Source organism: Diadema antillarum, unplaced genomic scaffold (assembly GCF_040938485.1).
Source record: "Diadema antillarum isolate AM-2024a unplaced genomic scaffold, OU_Dant_1.0 scf00000027, whole genome shotgun sequence".
Lineage (NCBI taxonomy): Eukaryota > Metazoa > Echinodermata > Echinoidea > Diadematoida > Diadematidae > Diadema > Diadema antillarum.
The window spans coordinates 2206479-2229966 of NW_027270916.1; the positions used below are offsets into that span (position 1 = coordinate 2206479).

The 23488-nt window shown below is 39.7% G+C and overlaps 4 protein-coding genes and 1 pseudogene across 4 annotated transcripts in view; all 5 read right to left on the reverse strand.

Moving 5' to 3' along the window:
* Positions 1–305: 305 nt before the first annotated feature.
* LOC139735186 (uncharacterized) lies at positions 306–5351 on the reverse strand. The gene is made up of 2 exons (XM_071645949.1): positions 5339–5351; positions 306–961 (listed from the first exon to the last, which is right to left on the reverse strand). The coding sequence occupies exons 1-2, from the start codon at positions 5349–5351 to the stop codon at positions 306–308; spliced, it is 669 nt and encodes a 222-aa protein (XP_071502050.1).
* A 1510-nt stretch (positions 5352–6861) lies between these two features.
* Positions 6862–7485, reverse strand: LOC139735196 (uncharacterized; annotated as a pseudogene).
* Positions 7486–10391: 2906 nt separating this feature from the next.
* Positions 10392–11015, reverse strand: LOC139734926 (uncharacterized). Its single transcript, XM_071645708.1, has one exon. The coding sequence runs from the start codon at positions 11013–11015 to the stop codon at positions 10392–10394; it is 624 nt and encodes a 207-aa protein (XP_071501809.1).
* Positions 11016–15617: 4602 nt separating this feature from the next.
* Positions 15618–16241, reverse strand: LOC139735208 (uncharacterized). The gene has a single exon (XM_071645969.1). The coding sequence runs from the start codon at positions 16239–16241 to the stop codon at positions 15618–15620; it is 624 nt and encodes a 207-aa protein (XP_071502070.1).
* Positions 16242–20765: 4524 nt separating this feature from the next.
* Positions 20766–23488, reverse strand: part of LOC139734946 (uncharacterized) — a 41400-nt gene continuing 38677 nt past the window's right edge. The window contains exons 3-5 of the mRNA XM_071645726.1: positions 22131–22285; positions 21300–21397; positions 20766–20896 (exon numbers count right to left, since the gene is read on the reverse strand). Coding sequence (XP_071501827.1) covers positions 20802–20896; positions 21300–21397; positions 22131–22285 — 348 coding nt within the window. The 3' untranslated portion in view covers positions 20766–20801. The remainder of the gene's footprint in view (positions 20897–21299; positions 21398–22130; positions 22286–23488) is intronic.

The window sequence follows — 23488 nt, forward strand, 5'->3', positions numbered from 1 at the left end:
GTTGTTGTTGCGTGTGTGTGTGAGTATGTGTGTTTGTGTACGTGAGTCTTTGTTCCACACACTCTCTCTCTCTCTTCGATCACATCCTTTGACAAGCAATGACAGATAAATAGACAGATAAAACGTTATTTGCAAGTGGCATAATATACTTTATTACAGAAATCCAGCAACATGCTGTTACAAAACATAAATTACAAATGTACAATGCACATAGATTAAAAGTCCACAGTTCCAGCCCATGATAAGTAAACTGCAGTCGTCGAGCATCCACATAATGTGAGTCGCACGTAGTAAAATCTCTGATTTCAGTCCATCTTGCAAGCTTTCATCACGGCGCCTCTGATGCTGCGGAAGTACCTCAGCATGCCTGCCTCGTTGAAGTGAACTCCATCCTGCATGAAGAGCTTGCTGTGGTTCTGGGTGAAGGCACGATGCCGCCAGAAGTGGACGTTGGGTAAGTTTTCCAGGAACTTGGCGAGGAGTCGGTTGGTGTCGTGCACGGCTGCGTTGAAGTTGGTCTTCCACTTGGGGACGAAGAGCCGGGGGATGATGCCGCATACGATTACGTGACGGACTCCAGGAATGCGAGATACGCGGAGGGCAAGATCTAGGAGAGCGGTGACCGTGGATTCGGTGGTTGCACCTAGTTCGCAGAGATCGTTAGAGCCGAGATCGATTACCACGGCGTCGGGTGACAGCTCCCACACGAGATCGAGCTGCGATGAGGCTGAGAAGACGTTACCAGGCTGGGTATGTCCCACGTTGTGAAGGAAGGCCCCGCTCGGGTCCCGCTCGATGAAGCTGTTGAGGCTGCCAATGTAGCTGTGCCCGAGGACCAAAACGACAGGTGGTTCGCGATCGGACTCGCAGCTTCCAGTTGAGCTTCCAATCGACATCGTGATGACTTGGGTTTGAACTCGAGGATGTAGCGGGAGAAGCTGGGTGTAGAGTTCTCGATGTGCTGTTCGATGGCGGAGACTGATGTCAATGATGATAGCAGGTCAATCTCGTTGGAGGTTCTAGATGAGTTTGATCGAAATCGCCATAAACTCTCAGCTATTTAAACACAACTCGAAGGTGAAATCCAATTTCGCGCCATTTATCTGATTGGTTTAACTAATGCACCAATGAGCGTAGACTTGTTTGACAAAATAAGGGAAGCCATCCCATTGTTGTCTCATTAACTCGCTCGGAGAGGGGCAGGGATGCGATCCCGCGGACCAGCGTGGAACAATAGATCGCTTAAACGGTTCGGACAATAGAGGGGCAGCAGATCTGGGTTCGTGTAAGACTATGGCACGCAATTGAGAAGAGGACTATCATAGTGAAGTATTCCATCAAGACTTCACGAATTCGCCCAGTCCTTTAGCTTGTTTAACTGAAATATTGCACATTACATTTTCGGAAATCATGCGTAGTACCTCTTAATTATCAGCTAAAAACACGCACAAACACTCACACACACACACACACTGTCACGTGCACACATACTCAAATACCAATAAAAAAACAAACAAACAAACAAAACAAAAACAAAACCAAGACCCACACTGCCCATCTCTAAGAGGTTCGTGCCATTTGAGTTTCCAATGAGTATGAAATGATTATATAAATTCAACGCAATTATGTCCCCTATTAAATATATATATATACTTTATATATTATATATGTATATATATATATATATATACGCACATACACACACTCACACACACACACACATTATATATATATATATATATATATATATATATATATACTTATTTATTTATTTATTTATTTTACGTCGGACAGTGACTTAGGCCATTTACTCATTTGTCTGAAAACTTAACATGCACCCGTTTTACTGGAAAACAAGTGACAACGAATATTCTTGTATCTTTTAAACACATTAGTATGGGAATGTGTGTGTGCCGGGGTACTATTGGTGATGTTGTGATACGCTCGGGGATACATTTCACATCACCTAAAGTTTATATACTAGCAACGTACCAGTCCGTTTTGCATATCTGTAATCAAATAATATATTGTCCAAATGAGTCAGTTAGTCAAATCATCGCAATAAAGAAACTATTTTATACATTTAGTATTTTTTACAATATTTAATAGCCACAGATGAAGGCTTGAATGTTTGTGAGTAGCTTGATTTTATGCAACTACCGTATAGTCTGTGTAGTTGTGTATACGTGTGTGTGTTTGTTTGTGTGTGCACCCTCCTTCCATTCTTCTCTCTCTCTCTCTCTCTCTCCTTTCACTTCTTTCGACACCTAATGCATGGCACTTTTAACGATGAAACGACAGATGAAATACAGACGAATGGTTGGCGTGCAAATTGATAATGGTGTGGCATAACCTATTACAGAAATCCAGCGACATGCTGTTACAGGAGTATCAACTACGAACGTACAAACTCGAAGGTGAAATCCAGTTTCCCGCATTGTACTGATTGGTTAAACTAATGCACCAATGAGCGTAGAGTGGTTTGAGAAAATAAAGGAAGCCATCCCATTGTTATCCAATTAACTCGCTCAGAGAGGAGTGGAGATGCGATCCCGTGGATCAGAGTGGAACAATAGATCGGTTAAACGGTTCGAACAATGAAGGGGCAAGCAGATCTGGGTTCGCATAAGACCATGTGCACGCGATCGAGAAGAGGGCTATCATAGTGAAGTACCATTGTATTCCATCAAGACTTCACGAATTCGCCCAGTCTTATATAGCTTAATTGTTTAAGTGAAGTATTGCACATAACGTTTTCGGAAATCATGCGTAGTACCTCTTTAATTATCAGCTAAAACACTCACAAACACTCACATGTGTACACATACTCATTACCAATCGAAAAAAAAACACCAAGACACATGGTGCTCATCACTAAATAGCTTCTCACCACGTGAGTTTCTCATGAATATGAAATGATTATATATATAAATTCAACGCAACTATTTCTACTTTTCATAATTTTCATAATTAGTACTAAGCTTTCCTCTACCAGAAAGCAGGGGCATGTTACTCATAAAGTAATCATGTCCGTATAACGAGGAAATATGTGAGGGAATTTTCTGAAGTGTTGTGCAACTCCTTTGAAAAAAAAACCACCTTTCTTTGCTTTGGTGAAAAAAAAATACCACGGGTATCTTGAACGTCGATGTTCTACATCATAATAATTATCATAACATGCATAGTCATATAGATTTAATTAATGAAGCAACCACGAACCATTATTTATTGCAAACAATGTTACAATGACGAAATTCATGACAATTTAAATCTTTACCGTGTACAGTATGTAAATGTGGGGCATGAATGTGTGTGTATGTAAAAGTCTTTGTATGAATATGTGACTATCACATAATATGTTTTCGCGTATGTACGTGCATGTATGTGTTTTTATAATGTGCAACTGTTAGAAGTGTGGCAGAGTGATCCATGAAACTGATATAGAACAAATGAAAGATTACATGCTTACAAACTGTGCCTGTAGGAAAAATATGGTGATGTTGGGGATCAGAACTAAATAATATTTGATGACCTTTAAAGGCATTAACAGTGGTTTGCCGGTAGTGAAAATAGATGAATAATAGATAAACATACTACATTTGAGTATCAATAACTAATGGATTTATTGATATCATTACAATTCGTTTATAGTGCTCTTTTGTGTGGCTTCTTAAGTTCTGCACGGCTAAATTCACAAAGTTTTCAACTTCGAGTGCTTACAATAATGCATTTATGTATTGTTTGCGAGCTTCATGGTATTATGTACACCGAAATTATTTCAATTGAATATTTACACTAGAAAACATGTATCTATATATATATATATATATATATATATATATATATATATATATACATACATATATACACGCACACGAACACACACACATACATATATCTATCTATATATATATATATATATATATATATATACATATTTGTATATATATATATATATATATATATATATATATATATATTTACTTATTTATTTACTTACGATGGACAGTGACGTGGACCAATTAAAGAATCTTGACTCATTATGTCTGAAAACTTCACATGCACCCGTTTTACTGGAAAATAAGTGACAACGAAGATTATTGTACCTTTTAAACACATTAGCATGTGTGTGTGTGTGTGTGTGTGTGTGTGTGTTGTGGGTACAATTGGTGATGTGATACGCTCGGGATATATAACGCACCCGTCCGTTTTGCATATCTATAATCAAATAGTATACTATCCAAATGAGTCAATTAGTCAGATCATCGCAATAAAGAAAATATTTTCATATATTTACTATTTTTCTATAATATTTCATATCCACAGATGAAGCCTTGAATGTTTGTGTGTCGCTTGATATTATGCAACCACCGTAGTCTGTGTCGTTGTGTACGCGTGTGTGTGTTTGTTTGTGTGTGTTTTTTGTGTGTGCACCCCGTTCCATACTTTTTTTCTCTCTCTCTCTCTTCTTTCACATCTTTCGACACCCACTGCACGGCACTTTTAACTATGAAACGACAGATGAAATACAGACGAAAAGTTGGCGTGCAAATTGATAATGGTGTGGCAAAGCTTATTACAGAAATCCAGCGACATGCTGTTACAGGAGAATCAATTACGAACGTACAAACTCGAAGGTGAAATCCAGTTTCCCGCCATCGTTCTGATTGGTTACACTAATGCACCAACGAGCGTAGAGTGGTTTGACACAATAGGGGGAAGCCATCCCATTGTTATCTAATCAACTCGCTCGGAGAGGAGCGGAGATGCGATCCCGTGGACCAGCGTGGAACAATAGATTGGTTAAACAGTTCGAACAATGACGGGGCAAGCAGATCTGGGTTCGTGGAGGACCATGGCACGCGATCGAGAAGGGGACTATCATAGTGAAGTATTCCATCAAGACTTCACGAATTCGCCCAGGCCTATAGCTTGTTTAACTGAAATTTTGCACATTTTCGGAAATCATGCGTAGTACCTCTTTAATTATCAGCTTAAACACGAACAAACACTCGCAAACACACACACACACACACAAACACACACACACTCACACGGGCACACATACTCAATATCAATCGGAAAAAAAAAACAGCCAAGACACTCGGTGCTCATCCCTAAGAGCTTCTCGCCACATGGGTTTCTCATGAGTATGAAATGATTATATTTATAAATTCAACGCAATCCTTTCTACTTTTCCTTCATAATGAGTACTTGGCTTTCCTCTATCAGAAAGCAGGGGCATGTAACTCAAAAAGTAATCATGTTCGTATAACGACGAAATATGTGAGGGAATTTTCTGAAGTGTGCAATTCCTTAAAAAAAACCAGCAACCAACCTCCTTTGCTCATTGTGTTAAAAAAAAACAAAAACAAAAAATAACAAAACAAAACAAAACAAAACAAAACAAAACAAAACAAAACAAAACAAACAATCAAACAAACAAACTACCACCGGTATCTTGAATGTCGATGACACACTCAGTATCATAGCATGCATACATATAGATATAATTGATAAAGCAACCACGGAACCATTGTTTATTGCAAACAACTTGACACTGACAAAATTCATGACAATTTAAATCTTTACCGTGTATGTAAACGTAGTGCATGAATGTGTGTGTATGTAAAAGTTTTGTATACTGTGGAACAATAGATCACTTTTAAACGGTTCGAACAATAGAGGGGCGAGCAGATCTGGGTTCGTGTAAGACTATGGCACACGATTGAGAAGAGGACTATCATAGTGAAGTATTCCATCAAGACTTCACGAATTTTAAAATATTAAGAGTTTGTGTTTCATTATTTGGCACAATTTTATTGAATTTCAAGTTTCTACCCATGCCTTGGCGACCATTCGTAAAAACCTAATTGTAGACCACTTGTTTTTGTTTCCCATTCTTTCTTTGTTATGCTTATCGTTAGTTTGCTCTCCTGTCTGTTCCGTCCTTGCTTACGTTCTTGTCCTTGTCATAGTTCTTTATTTCTGTCTGTTTCACCGGACGTCATGAATTCAACATTTTCATACATGGAGTCCTTGGCTTTAAAAAATCAATATCCTTTGCTTAAAATTAAAGACTTTGACCGGTATCTTGAACGTCGATGTCCTACTTAATATCATAACATGCATACATAAATATATATTTAATAAAGCACCCACGAAACCATTAAGCTATGAAGCCTAATTTTCGACTTACTCAACTAATTTGAATGATAATTTGTATGGATACCAATTTATCTTACTCAATTCATCCAATAAAGAAACGTAATATTTTATTATACATCTTGTGGGGGCGCTGTGGTATAAAGTGGATGCAACCCCCTCCCAGTCATTGGACAAAGTGGTTTTACCCACCATGTCCCTCTCAACTTAGGTGTATAAATGGGGGCCTGGCAACTATAGGTAATGGTAGGCTGTAGCAGTGGCAACACCGAAGAGGCTACCATGGATAAAAATCACCTTATTATTATCATCATTGTTTTTAAAATATTTCATGAAGAAAGTTAAGTGAGTCGCTTGTTATTATGAAAGCGCAGTTGTACTGTAGTCTGTGTAGTTGTTGCGTGTGTGTGTGAGTATGCTGTGTTTGTGTACGTGAGTCTTTGTTCCACACACACACTCTCTCTCTTCGATCACATCCTTTGACAAGCACTAACAGATACGTAGACAGATAAAACGTTATTTGTAAGTGGCATAATATACTTTATTACAGAAATCCAGCAACATGCTGTTACAAAACATAAATTACAAATGTACAATGCACATAGATTAAAAGTCCACAGTTCCAGCCCATGAAAAGTAAACTGCAGTCGTCGAGCATCCACATAATGTGAGTCGCACGTAGTAAAATCTCTGATTTTAGTCCATCTTGTAAGCTTTCATCACGGCGCCTCTGATGGTGCGGAACTACCTGAGCATGCCTGCCTCGTTGAAGTGAACTCCATCCTGCGTGAAGAGCTTGCTGTGGTTCTGGGTGAAGGCGCGATGCCGCCAGAAGTGGACGTTGGGTAAGTTTTCCAGGAACTTGGCGAGGAGTCGGTTGGTGTCGTGCACGGCTGCGTTGAAGTTGGTCTTCCACTTGGGGACGAAGAGCCGGGGGATGATGCCGCATACGATTACGTGACGGACTCCAGGAATGCGAGCTACGCGGAGGGTAAGATCTAGGAGAGCGGTGACTGTGGATTCGGTGGTTGCACCTAGTTCGCAGAGATCGTTAGAGCCGAGATCGATGACCACGGCGTCGGGCGACAGCTCCCAGACGAGATCGAGCTGAGATGAGGCTGAGAAGACGTTACCAGGCTGGGTATGTCCCACGTCGTGAAGGAAGGCGAGTACAGAAGACTTCTCTAGAGCCAGGTTGCTTCTGGTTGGGTCCCTCTCGATGAAGCTGTTGAGGCTGCCAATGTAGCTGTGCCCGAGGACCAAAACGACAGGTGGTTCGCGATCGGACTCGCAGCTTCCAGTTGAGCCTCCAATCGACATCGTGATGACTTGGGTTTGAACTCGAGGATGTAGCGGGAGAAGCTGGGTGTAGAGTTCTCGATGAGCTGTTCGATGGCGGAGACTGATGGCAATGATGATAGCAGATCGTTCTCGTTGGAGGTTCTAGATGAGTTTGATCGAAATCGCCATAAACTCTCAACTATTTAAGTGCAACTCGAAGGTGAAATCCAGTTTCCCGCCATCGTTCTGATTGGCTAAACTAATGTACCAATGAGCGGAGACTGGTTTGAGACAATAGGGAAAGGCATCCCATTGTTATCTAATTAACTCGCTCGGAAAGGGGCAGGGATGCGATCCCGCGGACCAGCGTGGAACAATAGATCGCTTAAACGGTTCGGACAATAGAGGGGCAGCAGATCTGGGTTCGTGTAAGACCATGGCACGCGCTTGAGAAGAGGACTATCATAGTGAAGTATTCCATCAAGACTTCACGAATTCGCCCAGTCCTATTGCTTGTTTAACTGAAATATTGCACATTACATTTTCGGAAATCATGCGTAGTACCTCTTAATTATCAGCTAAAAACACGCACAAACAGTCACACACACACACTGTCACGTGTACACATACTCAAATACCAACAAAACAAACAAACAAACAAACAAAACAAAAACAAAACCAAGACCCAGACTGCCCATCTCTTAAAGCTTCGTGCCATTTGGGTTTCCCATGAGTATGAAATGATTATATAAATTTAACGCAATATGTCCACTTTTTAGTATATACTATATATGTAAATATTTACGCACACGTACACACACACACACACACACACACACACATATATATATATATATATATATATATATATATATATATATAATACATATACATATTTACTTATCTATTTATTCATCTATTTATTTACGTCGGACAGCGACGTGGGGCATTTACTCATTTGTCTGAAAACTTAACATGCATCCGTTTTACTGGAAAACAAGTGACAACGGAGATTCTTGCACCGTTTAAACATAATTTAGTATGTGTATGTGTGTGATGCCGGGGTGCTATTGGTGATGTTGTGATACGCTCGGGGATACATTTCACATCACCTATAGTTTATATACTAGTAACGTACCAGTCCGTTTTGCATATCTGTAATCAAATAATATATTGTCCAAATGAGTCAGTTAGTCAAATCATCGCAATAAGGAAACTATTTTATACATTTAGTATTTCTTACAATATTTGATAGCCACAGATGAAGGCTCTTAAGTTTGTGAGTAGCTTGATTTTATGCAACTACCGTGTAGTCTGTGTAGTTGTGTATGCGTATGTGTGTTTGTTTGTGTGTGCACCCTCCTTCCATTCTTTTTTTTCTCTCTCTCTCTCTCTCTCTCTCTCTCCTTTCACTTCTTTCGACACCCAATGCACGGCACTTTTAACGATGAAACGACAGATGAAATACAGACGAAAGGTTGGCGTGCAAATTGATAATGGTGTGGCATAACCTATTACAGAAATCCAGCTACATGCTGTTACAAGATTATCAACTACGAACGTACAAACTCGATGGTGAAATCCAGTTTCCCGCATCGTACTGATTGGTTAAACTAATGCACCAATGAGCGTAGAGTGGTTTGAGAAAATAAGGGAAGCCATCCCATTGTTATCTAATTAACTCGCTCGGAGAGGAGCGGAGATGCGATCCCGTGGACCAGCGTGGAACAATAGATCGCTTAAACGGTTCGGACAATAGAGGGGCGAGCAGATCTGGGTTCGCATAAGACCATGGCACGCGATCGAGAAGAGGGCTGTCATAGTGAAGTACCATTGTATTCCATCAAGACCTCACGAATCCGCCCAGTCCTATATAGCTTAATTGTTTAAGTGAAGTATTGCACATAACATTTTCGGAAATCATGCGTAGTACCTCTTTAATTATCAGCTAAAACACTCACAAACACTCACATGTGCACACATACTCAATACCAATCGAAAAAACATAACAAAACAAGACACATGGTGCTCATCACTAAAGAGCTTCTCACCACGTGACTTTCTCATGAATATGAAATGATTATATATATAAACTCAACGCAACTATTTCTACTTTTCCTTCATAATGAGTACTAAGCTTTCCTCTACCAGAAAGCAGGGGCATGTTACTCAAAAAGTAATCATGTTCGTAATTAGGAAATATGTGAGGGAATTTCTGAAGTGTTGTGTAATTCCTTTGAAAAAAAAAACCCAAACTTTCTTTTGCTTTGGTGGAAAAAAAATACCACGGGTATCTTGAACGTCGATGTTCTACACCATAATGATTATCATAACATGCATAGTCATATAGATGTAATTAATGAAGCAACCACGAACCATTATTTATTGCAAACAATGTTACACTGAGAAATTCATAACAATCTAAAATCTTTACTGTGTACAGTATGTAAATGTGGTGCATGAATGTGTGTATATGTAAAAGTCTTTGTATGAACCCCCTCCCAGTCACTGGACAAGGTTTTTTTACCCACCATGTCCCTCTCAACTTCGGTTTGTTTTTTAAATATTTAATAAAGAAAGTTAAGTGAGTCGCTTGTTATTAAAATTATGAAAGTGCAGTTGTACTGTAGTCTGTGTAGTTGTTGCGTGTGTGTGTGAGTATGTGTGTTTGTGTACGTGGGTCTTTGTTCCACACACTCTCTCTCTCTCTCTCTTCGATCACATCCTTTGACAAGCAATGACAGATAAATAGACAGATAAAACGTTATTTGTAAGTGGCATAATGTACTTTATTACAGAAATCCAGCAACATGCTGTTACAAAACATAAATTACAAAATGTACAATGCACATAGATAAAAAGTCCACAGTTCCAGCCCATGAAAAGTAAACTGCAGTCGTCGAGCATCCACATAATTTGAGTCGCACGTAGTAAAATCTCTGATTTTAGTCCATCTTGTAAGCTTTCATCACGGCGCCTCTGATGGTGCGGAAGTACCTCAGCATGCCTGCCTCGTTGAAGTGAACTCCATCCTCCATGAAGAGCTTGCTGTGGTTCTGGGTGAAGGCGCGATGCCGCCAGAAGTGGACGTTGGGTAAGTTTTCCAGGAACTTGGCGAGGAGTCGGTTGGTGTCGTGCACGGCTGCGTTGAAGTTGGTCTTCCACTTGGGGACGAAGAGCCGGGGGATGATGCCGCATACGATTACGTGACGGACTCCAGGAATGCGAGCTACGCGGAGGGCAAGATCTAGGAGAGCGGTGACTGTGGATTCGGTGGTTGCACCTAGTTCGCAGAGATCGTTAGAGCCGAGATCGATGACCACGGCGTCGGGCGACAGCTCCCAGACGAGATCGAGCTGCGATGAGGCTGAGAAGACGTTACCAGGCTGGGTATGTCCCACGTCGTGAAGGAAGGCGAGTACAGAAGACTTCTCTAGAGCCAGGTTGCTTCGGGCTGGATCCCGCTCGATGAAGCTGTTGAGGCTGCCAATGTAGCTGTGTCCGAGGACCAAAACGACAGGTGGTTCGCGATCGGACTCGCAGCTTTCAGTTGAGCTTCCAGTCGACATCGTGTTGACTTGGGTTTGAACTCGAGGATGTAGCGGGAGAAGCTGGGTGTAGAGTTCTCGATGTGCTGTTCGATGGCGGAGACTGATGTCAATGATGATAGCAGGTCAATCTTGTTGGAGGTTCTAGATGAGTTTGATCGAAATCGCCAAAACCTCTCAGCTATTTAAACACAACTCGAAGGTGAAATCCAATTTCGCGCCATCAATCTGATTGGTTTAACTAATGCACCAATGAGCGTAGTCTGGTTTGACACAATAAGAGAAGCCATCCTATTGTTATCTCATTAACTCGCTCGGAGAGGGGCAGGGATGCGATCCCGCGGACCAGCGTGGAACAACAGATCGCTTAAGGGTTCGAACAATGAGGGGCAGCAGATCTGGGTTCGTGTAAGACTATGGCACGCAATTGAGAAGAGGACTATCTGGTGAAGTATTCCATCAAGACTTTACGAATTCGCCCAGTCCTATAGCTTGTTTAACTGAAATATTGCACATTACGTTTTCGGAAATCATGCGTAGTACCTCTTAGTTATTAGCTAAAAACACGTACAAACACTCACACACACACTGTCACGTGCACACATACTCAAATACCAATAAAAAAACAAACAAACAAACAAAACAAAAACAAAACCAAGACCCACAGTGCCCATCTCTAAGAGCTTCGTGCCATTTGGGTTTCCCATTATATATATTCACGCACAAGTACACACACGCACACACACACACACACACATACACACATAATATATACATACATATATTTACTTAGCTATTTATTCATTTATTTATTTACGTCGGACAGTAACGTGGGGCATTTACTCATTTTGTCTGAAAACTTAACATGCACCCGTTTTTACTGGAAAACAAGTGACAACGAAGATTCTTGCATCTTTTAAACATAATCTAGTATGTGTATGTGTGTGATGCCGGGGTGCTATTGGTGATGTTGTGATACGCTCGGGGATACATTTCACATCACCTATAGTTTATATACTAGTAACGTACCAGTCGGTTTTGCATATCTGTAATCAAATAATATATTGTCCAAATATGTTGATCATTTATGCAAATTGTTGTGCAAGAATGTTGGAGTTATTCACAAACTGAAATATCTCTTCCCAAAGCCAATATTGCATTCTCTTCATACAACTTTATTATTACCTTAGTTGAATTACGGAATATTAGCCTGGGGAATTGCTCTAAGACTAAAATCGATTCGTTATTTTTGATTCAGAAAAAGGCCTTGCGGATTATAAATCGTGCACAATTTTTTGATCACACAGATGAATTGTTTGTTTCAAGTAAACTGTTAAAACTTTCTGATTTGTATTTGTATCATGTTGGAATTTTTATGTATAAGTTGAATACTGGTGATCTTCCAAGTATATTTTCCACAATGTTTGTTAAAAACAATGATATTCATACTTACCCTACAAGACACAGTGAATTCTATCATTTTTCCCCTGTTCGTACAGTTTTAGCCCTCAAGACAATAACATCGACCGGCCCTTCTTTCTGGAATGAGTTAGATTCGGTTCGGTTGCAATCAAGTTCTTTAAGTTCCTTTAAGCAAAATCTCAAAGCCCATTTTCTAAAATCCTATGTTTAATTATTTTGCCGTAACCATTTGAAAATGTCTGCATACTCAAATGATGCCTAGCTCGGATGACTTCAGTAGTTTGATTAACTTGCTACTTTTATAGCATTTATACCATAGGTTTAGTCAAAAACATAATACTATACTTTGTGCATTCCGTAAACTTTATAATATTCTCGATATCTTGTATTTTTGCATGTTACGTCACTTTTGAAATTGATATACTGTACTAAAAGCCTGTTACATTTTTGGAACCCACATCCTACAAGCTTTGCTTTTTAGTGGGTTCCTCATATTACACGCCAATTATACGTCCTTATCCATTTGTGCAATTTTGGTTCAAACTGACCATTGTGTTAAAAACATTTCTTTTTCAAAATCAAATGGAATATATAATTTGTATGAAATGTGGAATATGGAACATGAATAAAAAAAATGAGTCAATAGTCAAATCATCGCAATAAAGAAGCTATTTTTATACATTTAGTATTTTTTACAATATTTCATAGCCACAGATGAAGGCTTGAATGTTTGTGAGTAGCTTGATTTTATGCAACTACCGTATAGTCTGTGTAGTTGTGTATGCGTGTGTGTGTTTGCAACTGATTGACAAATTGCCCTACATCGACGTAAATAAGCACTGAATTGATCAGTGTCTTAGTAGTAGCCATGATAGCCATTGTGTGTGCACCCTCCTTCCATTCTTCTCTCTCTCTCTCTCTCTCTCTCTTTCTCTCTCTCTCTTCTTTCACATCTTTCGACACCCAATGCACGACACTTTTAACGATGAAACGACAGATGAAATACAGACGAAAGGTTGGCGTGCAAATTAATAATGGTGTGGCATAACTCATTACAGAAATCCAGCGACATGCTGTAACAGGAGTATCAATTACGAACGTGCATACTCGATGGTGAAATTCAGATTCCCGCATCGTACTGATTGGTTAAACTAATGCACCAATGTGCGTAGAGTGGTTTGAGAAAATAAAGGAAGCCATCCCATTGTTATTCAATTAACTCGCTCTGAGAGGAGTGGAGATGCGATCCCGTGGATCAGAGAGGAACAATAAATCGGTTAAACGGTTCGAACAATGAAGGGGCAAGCAGATCTGGGTTTGTGTATAAAGACCATGGCACGTGATCGAGAAGAGAGCTATCATAGTGAAGTACAGACATGTATTCCATCAAGACTTCACACGAATTCGCCCAGTCCTATAGCTTAATTGTTTAAGTGAAATATTGCACATTACGTTATTGGAAATCATGCGTAGTACCTCTTTAACTATCAGCTAAAACACGAACAAACACTCACACACACACACACACACTCACATGTGCACACATACTCAAATACCAATAAAAAACAAAAACAAAAACAAGACACTCAGTGCTCATCTCTAAGAGCTTCTTGCCACGTGGATTTCTCATGAGTATGAAATGATTATATATAAATGCAACGCAATTATTTCTACTTTTCCTTCATAATGAGTACTTGGCTTTCCTCAATCAGAAAGCAGGGGCATGTTACTCATAAAGTAATCATGTCCGTTACGAGGGAATGTGCGAGGGAATTTTCTGAAGTGTTGTGCAATTCCTTTAAAAAATCAATATCCTTTGCTTATGGTATAAATAAAAAACTACCACCGGTATCTTGAACGTCGATGTCCTACTTAATATCATAATATTCATACATAAAGATATATTTAATAAAGCAACCACGAAACCATTAATATTGCAAACAAGGTTACGCTGTCACAATTCATGACAATTCAGATCTTTACCGTGTATGTAAACGTAGTGCATGAATGTGTGTGTATGCAAAAGTCTTTGTATAAATATGTGAATATTACATATTATGTTTGCGCATGTGTACGTGCATGTATGTGTTTTTATAATGTGCAATTGTGAGCAGTGTGATTGAGAGATCAATGAAACTGATACAGAATAAACCAAAGATTACAATATACTTGCAAACTGTGCCTGTAGAAAAATAGGGTGATGTTGCATGGGGATTGGAACACAATATAGCAGTGGTTTGCTTGCAGTGAAAATAGAGCTTTACATAAACATACTACATTTGAGCATTGATAAATTAGATGTATTGATATTGTATCGTTACAATTCGTTTGTAGTCCTCTTTTATGTGTCTTCTTAACTTCCTCAAGGCTCAATTCACAAAATTTTCAACTTCCAGTGTTCCAGTGAAAACTTCACATGCATCCGTTTTACTGGAACGTGAGTGACAACAAAGATTCTAGTACCTTATAAACACTTTAGTATATGTATGTGTATATGGTCGTTTTTTAGTATGTGTGTGTGCGTGGGGGTGTACTTTTGGTGATATTTTATGCGATACGCTCGGGGATACGGCCATGTTTCTTAATAATTATATGCCCGTTTGTTCAGATAATTCTCATTTTCTGTTATAATGAATGGTACACAAATATATACATGTATGTGAATTGAGGAAATTCAGCTTTTTATGAACAAACTGTTACGTATCCATGATTTCAGCTAGTCAAGTCATGATAAAGAACATTTTTTGTTTACATATTTATTATGTCATATTCCAAGAAGCCTGTTACGAGAATGTTTGTGTTTCGTTTGATATTGTGTAATTACCTAGTGCAACCTGGTGCAATATGTAAAAAGTGCACAATTAGTGTATATATATTCATGGCTGTGTGTGTGTGTGGGTGTGTGTGTGTCCCTACTTTCAAACTTGCTCTCTCTCTCTCTGACTCTGTTCTTTCACATCTTTCGAATCCACTGCAAAACAATGAAGGCGACAGATAAAAGACATATAAAAAGTTGATTATTATTTGGCATATTTATTACAGAAATCCAGCGACATGCTGTTACAAAAATATCAATTACAAAAGAGATGTATACAATGCATATGACATTTGCTATTACAAAGTTCACAGTTCCAGCCCATGATGTGTACTGCAGTCGTCAAACATCCACATGTGAGTCGCAGGTATTAAAATCTCTGATACCTAGTCCATCTTGTAAGCTTTCATCACGGCGCCTCTGATGCTGCGGTAGTACCTCAGCATGCCTGCCTCGTTGAAGTGAACTCCATCCTGCATAAAGAGCTTGCTGTGGTTCAGGGCAAAGGAGCGATGCCGCCAGAAGTGGACGTTGGGTAAGTTTTCCAGGAACTTGGCCAGGAGCCGGTTGGTGTCGTGTACGGCTGCGTTGAAGTCGGTCTTCCACTTAGGGACGAAGAGCCGGGGGATGATGCTGCAGACAAGAACGTGACGGACTCCAGGAATGCGAGCTATGCGGAGGGCAAGATCTAGAAGGGCAGTGACTGTGGATTCGGTGGTTGCACCTAGCTCGCAGAGATCGTTAGAGCCGAGATCGATGACCACAGCGTCGGGCGACAGCTCCCAGACGAGATCGAGCTGCGATGACGCTGAGAAGACGTTACCAGGCTGGGTATATCCGACGTCTTGAAGGAAGGCAAGGACAGAAGACTTCTCTAGAGCCAGGTTGCTTCGGGTTGGGTCCCTCTCGATGAAGCTGTTGAGGCTGCCAATGTAGCTGTGGCCGAGGACCAAAACGACAGGTGGTTCGCGATCGGACTCGCAGCTTTCAGTTGAGCTTCCAGTCGACATCGTGATGACTTTTGTTCGAACTGGAGGATAGGTCTGAGAAGCAGGGTATAGAGGTCTCGATGCACTGCTCGATAGCGGAGACGATACTCAATGATGATGGAGATCGATGTCTTTCGAAGTTCAAGACGAGTTTGATCGAAATCATTATAAACTCTCAGCTATTTAAATGCAACTCGAAGTTGAAATCCAGTTTCCCGGAATCGTTCTGATTGGTTTATCTAACGCACCAATGAGCGTAGACTGGTTTGACACAATAGGGAAAGCCATCCTATTGTTATGTAATTAACTTGATCGGAGAGGAGCGGAGATGCGATCCCGTGGACCAGCGTGGAACAATAGACTGCTTAAACGGTTCGGACAATAGAGGGGCGAGCAGATCTGAGTTCGTAGAAGACCATGGCACGCGATCGAGAAAAGGACTATCGTAGTGAAGTAGGCCTACATGTATTCCATCAAGACTTCACGAATTCGCCCGGATCTATAGCTGCATGGTTTTACTGAAATATTGCACATTACACTTTTGGAAATTATGCGTTGTACCTCTTTTAGTATCGACTAAAACACGCACCAAAAAACAAAAACAAAACAAAAAACACAAACACACACACACACACACACTTTAAATACTAATCGAATAAAAAAAAAACCACCAAACGACACAGACATGCTCACACTCTTTCCCCTTCAAAGATATGTTTGTTCCCAAATATGAAATGACAACAATTTCGTCAACGAAGTAGCAATGTCGGCAACAAAACGACAATTCAGGAACAAAATTGCTATTTCGTCGACGATATACAAATTTCGTTACGAAATTGGGTCGTCACGAAATTGTCATTTCGTTGACAATAAGCTTATCCTAGAAGTTAAGGATCACCGTCTGCTGGTCTGAACGTAACTATTGAAACCTTCTGTAACCGCGTGGATTAAAAGAATAATTTTCTCCCCAAGAGATGAATGAATCAAAAAGTTATTAAAAATGAATACACATAACAGCTTTTCAAATACATATACGATTGTATAGGAAATAGAAACTCTTCATGGACCTGATCTTTTGGTTATAATAACTGCAAAGCATGAATTAAGAATGACTTGTTTTATTGCACTCCGTGACAAGGGTATGAGACAAAATATCGCAACAATCTGGAGTTTTCGAATGTATGTTGCTCTGAAAATCGATTCATTCTACTTGAGAAGTATAATACAAAATACATGTCCATACATGTTGCTGAACCTATGAACCCATGTTCAATATTGATGGCCTTTAAAGGTCGTGAACAAGTATGTACACGCACTAGAGAACACGAAGTCCATGAATTAAGCATTATTGGTGATTTCTCAATCTTAAAACAACTGCCTTGTCGGCTGTTCAGACTTGATTGACGGTAAAGTCACGCTATATTCTTCTCAAGACCATCGTCAGTGTCTCCTCAATAACTTACGCACCCCCCCCCCCCCTCATGAGCTTTGCCCAGTGGGTATGAATTCTATAGGCCTAGCTGATAGACAGGTATCAACCTCTCCTATTGTGATCCAATCAACTAATTGACTTATCCTATATTACCGAGGACAACGAATAAAAAAGAGGATGGGACAATAGGGAAGTGCAGGAGACATGAGATCATTACACCTACAATACCAACCAGTCGCACTGTTCGGTTCTTTCAATTCATTAAGGAGACTTACTTCTCTATAGGTGTAGGACTCACCTGAAAACGATTAACTCATTTTGGGAGCTCATTACGTCATCAATAGCACCTCAGAACAATAAAACATGAAAGGTGGGAAGGGGAGGTTTGGGGGAGATGTGTAGGGCTAGTGCAATGTATGTACAACTATGTACTACATGTACGTATTACCACGGAGGTACCATAGGCGAGCTGCCTCCTTGATATTACTATTTTCACAAATGATAACTCTAACAATCTTAACCTTATCTAAAGTTATGAACGTTCGCGTGTGACTGTTTGGGAAGGACGTTTATTCGTGAGTACTAGGGTGTCTTTGCTAACGATGCAAATACAATTATGTACAAAGTATAACTTCTCGCCTTGCACCTCCTTTTCTGTGTACGAAAGCATAGCCTGTTTTTACAACAACCTCTAAAATTCTTGCGTCGAGTTGTTTCACTGCAATTGATTAACAAATTGACGTCGATGGAGGGCAATTTGTCAATCAGTTGCCATAAATTATGCATGCTATTTACTACATCGTATTCGTTTTCACCGAGCTTGCTGTACATTTCACTACTGACGAACTTTTCTTCTTTATCTGATTCTTCCGATCTTCTCTATCTGTAAGAGAAAAGATACATGTATACATAGCTGTATATATTATGTATGCAGTGTATACATAATTACACATGTACAAACATGGAGCTTATGTATGTATGTGTGTGCCTGCATGTGAGTGTGCGTGTGCGTTGTGTGTGTATGTTTGTGCTCGTAGTACTACTACTTCATTTTGAAGTTTCGAAATCTTTATGTTCATATAGGGCCTACATCCGTACACAGGTTTTAGTCGTCACAAAGAAGAAGAAGAAAAGAAGAAGTTCTTCACCAGCACTACCATGATAGTGAGATAGGTGTCCAATCGCACTTCAAATGTTATTCAAGTCATGACCTTCTATTTCAGTAAATAAATTCAATATCGATCATATCATTAAATTCGTCCGGAGATTTTTGGTCCGGAGATTTTTGTATCAAATTATTTGTATATTATGTTTCCATTGATGAAGAATAAAATATTCTTTAAAACAAAAAACAATTCGTCCAAAGTGTGACTGCTAGCGACGATTACATGTATGTCAGTTTTGAAGCAAAGAAAAAAGTTAGAGGAAGAAATGTGCGGATAATTACCAACTGTACTGTATATACGGTATCTCGCGTTCAAATTCACTTGTAGACGTAGAGGGCAGCTTCGTAGCAACAGACCTCGGCGAGGTACTGTGGAAGTCAATTCATGTGCGAGTTCGGTGTAGCGCATGTTTTAATAGCAGTTGAACGCAGAAACCGAAATCACGAGAACCGGGCTTAACTTTCACTTTGGCATATGAGTCTGAAAAATACATAGTGAACTAATGATTTTAAGATACATGCTCGATTGCCCGTTCAGTCTGATAAAAATCTTTGTCAAAACTGTATATATTTTAACAGGTCAATGCTGTGCGTGTTTAAATAAAAAAAGAAAGAAAGAAAGAAGGGGGAAAAGGGAGAGAAAATATGACTGGTCACAAAGTTCAACATCATGGAAAAATAATCTATATCATTAGATTTACCGCTTGTAATCTGAATACTGTACACAATAGAGCCAAACTGGAAATGTCAACACGATGCAGGGGCGGATCCAGAAATTCTGTAAAGGGGGGGGGGGGGGGCGCAACTAATATTTCTGGTGTCACTTCCGGGTTTCATTTCATTTTTTCTTTTTCTTCCTTTTTTTTTAAACGAAAAATAAAGGGGGGGGGGGGACGTGCGCCGGTTGCGCCCCCTCTGGATCCGCCACTGCGATGACTGTTAGTTGACCTTATACTCCGCGGAAACACGCAAACACTCTTTGAACGACCAATGATGTCAGCACATATCGGTAACACAAGCTTACACTCTGCAGACTCTAGACAGTGCTACGAGGAAATTTATCTAATCTTCATGAAGCATATTTTATTAATGAATAGAGGCACAAGAGATGATGACAAGATTGGTGACATTGAAAACAAAATGAAATAATATTTGGAGATTGACGTCTAGCTGAAAATAAATCTTTGTCTTACATTTTGATATAATATATGGCTTGTCATACCAAACTTCATTGTATCTGATTGATCCGCTAATCAATTTCTTTGAAAGATTTTGCTTTTAAAAGGCTTGCCGCGTCTGAGCTAAAGCATAGTGGTGCAAATACATGCACAACAATTTAAAATCCCTAATTACCACCGGAAAATGACAGTAAAAGTCAGGTTTGGGAATTTGGAAATAAAGTACAACTCCAATTAAAGTCAGCATGCTCATATGAGCAATGTTCTTCGTCCCTCATACATAAAAATCTCGAATTTATTCAAGAGCAACATTCCTTTGATATTATCTCTCCTCGACACCCAAAATGACGGTACACTACACCACTTGGGTGACAAATTGATGTTGATGACTATGCGTACTGAACAACTCGCGACTGGAAAGCAACCAATGTAGGATAAAAAAAAAACATTGTACAGCCGAAACTTGTACACTAAAAGACAAGGCTTATACTACTTCGTCCAGTCCTCCATTAGCATGGGCTCTGCGAAGAGGATTGGTGCACAGATAACATACAGCGTGTATCGCTAATTTCAGTCGTATAAAACGCCACTGCGAACAGCCAATATCCATGTATACGCAGTTGAGATGAGCGTTGCTTCCGTGCGTAAACTGTCACGTGGTCTCTGAAAATAGCGCACTGATCCGCCATGGTATGTTCCGCACGTGACGTCATTCTTGAGAACATGGCGATCATTGGATGATTGGTGAGGTGGTTGGGTGATACAACTTGTATTTACTAATGTCCTGTTTGGTATAGATAGTTTGGTCATGTCTCCATCATTTCCATATCGTCGTCTTCTGCGGATTTCTTTTTCCTCGACTTGGGTTGCACTTTTCGGCTAGGTTTTGCTTCAACTTCCACTTCAACATGAAACAGATATGAGAACAAGATAATTGTATGGTGTAAGTCATGAGTTCATTGACAATAATGTTTATGAAGACAAACTCTGTACGAACACAACAAAAAAGTATTAAAGAGGATTTTTCAAAGTGGATGTAGCGCACTGATATTTCTTTCAATCAAACACCACACATAACCAAATTAAAGGGCATACAGATGTATTGGTGTTACATGATGGGAAAACGAGTCTGGAAATTGTGTATAATGATATACGTACGTTACATTACTAAATTCTTTACAACTGCATGCGGGATTCTAGAGATCATGCCTTTTTGGCAAACGTTCGGAAATAGAGGCATTATCAAATATCTGGGCTTCTGCTAGATCGTTCAAATCTTTCTTTTCGCTTTTGTTTTGTCTTACCTGCCATCTCACTCGCTTCTCTCTCCGCGTGCATCCGGGCCTTTTGCAGCTTTCGAATCTTCTTGGCCGAGAGCGTCGCGTTAGCTCTTGGGTTTTTCCTGGGGGGGGGGGGGGGGGGGGGGGAAGAGAGGATGGGAGAGAAAATTGAGAGAATCAGAATTGTTTCCATGCCATGGAAGTAAGAGTACAAAAAGAAATGTTTCTGATTCCATACAAAACAAAGGACTGGTATCTAAATGCTGCATTAATAGTTGATTTGATTTTATCCTATTAATGCCTGAATGAGTTTTCATGTACTCCTTTCTCTCTCTCTCTATTCACATTAATTGTATTCGTAAGATGACACTGTCGCATGACGGACCAATAACAAATGTCGATATTTGGAGTGAATAATGGTAGCCAAGAAAGCAGTCAGTGTATCCTGCGCGGACTTATGATGACCGATTACTAAAGAGAGAAAAAAAGTAAAGATTCATCTGCTGCCCTGACACAACTACCAGATTCTTTTAGAAAGGAAATGTCATCCGTTCGTCACAATCGTCTCGTCACCCCGATATACTAACGAGACAAATACTGGCAAGTTGTTTCTCACGTCACCCCCACCCCATGGCCAAATGCAGCTTTGAGTATGTCGACTCCAAGCGTTAAACATATTTCATTTCACCTCTGTTGGGTATATATTGCAATCATTATATTATATACAGTTTACTGGTTTTAAGACCGATTATACATTTTCCGTTCCCAGAAATAATATTTGGGACTATTGGAAAACGCGATCAACTTCAGCAAATCATAAATAATTTTTGAAATCGCAGATCGAAGAGGCCCTACCTCAAAACTTTGTTCACGTGTTTGGTGACGACTTTCCCTGCCGTTGCCGCCCTTTCCTGGTCTCTTTTCGCATCGAGTTTCCGTCGTAGTGGTGGCTTAGAGGGCGCTCTTAATCTTTTCAGTGTCTTCTTAGGTTTCGGTTTGAAAGGCGCTCTCTGCACAGTTCAGGAAAACACATGAAAGAAATCCAAAGAGTAGTTAGTCAGTGAAAAATAATAAATTAATGTAGACAAAAAGAAAAGAAAAAACAAAACAAAACAAACCGTTATGCAGACGGCCAAATTTATCTCCACAATATAGGAAAAGAGAACGTCATAGTCATAATACTTGTATGTATTCCCCTATTGCTTGCTGACTGATTTGATTGCATGTTCTTTGTATCCGTTGCAGCGCGAAAGCAACTATCTAAATGTAGGAAAATGAAGTATACGGTTAAGAAACAAATATACATTGATGTGTGTGTGTGTGTGCGTGTGAGTGTGTTTCTCTTAAACACGAAAAACGCAACATAAATCAGTTATAGAGCAGCAATTTGAATGAATGTAAATGAAGCGTAGTACATATCACAAGACAACACAGAGTTCGTAAGGTTTCCTTTGAGGAACAGTGACGCAAGTCCGCGTTTCCTCCTCTAGCAGGCAAATGCGTCAGTTATGTACTGATCAATTTATAATTACTAATATCATATCAGTTACTTCTTGTTTTGAGGGTTACTGATTAAAGTGAATAATCTACTTGTTTCAGGATTTTTCCTCTTCACACCAACATTATTCACAACATTAGTCCATCTATACAGCTTGTGATATCATGGTTGCTATATATTTGTCGTTGGCCATTACTCCTTGTCAGCCTTCCACCTGCGCCACTACGTGAAGAGGATAAAACAAGACACTCATCTAACCAACTAATTAGATAATTAATCAACATGGCATCATTGCTACTGGATGTCCAAATTGTTGGCTATTATAGTTTGATGCTTAAAAGGAGACCGCTAAGTGACTGATTAATGATTGACAGGTCTACACATACGCATCCCTCAAAAAAGAATATTAACGAATTCGTACTCATCAGTTAATTATTGGCACAAAGTTCATGTCGCGACGAATTACAGCAAAAACGATAGTGTCCATTCATAATACAATTCTAGCCACTGCGTTATGAAGAAGTGCAATACACCACAAAACGCAATTGTTTTGTTACATATTTGAATCGCAATTCATCGACGTACGCACAATCAGTTTATGACAGTGTGAAATTTAGTGCTTTCACTATACTGACCGAATAGATGAATGACATAAATGAAATTGAGACATGACTGTGTTATCTAGTAGAAGTGAATTTCCATGGATAGTTATCTA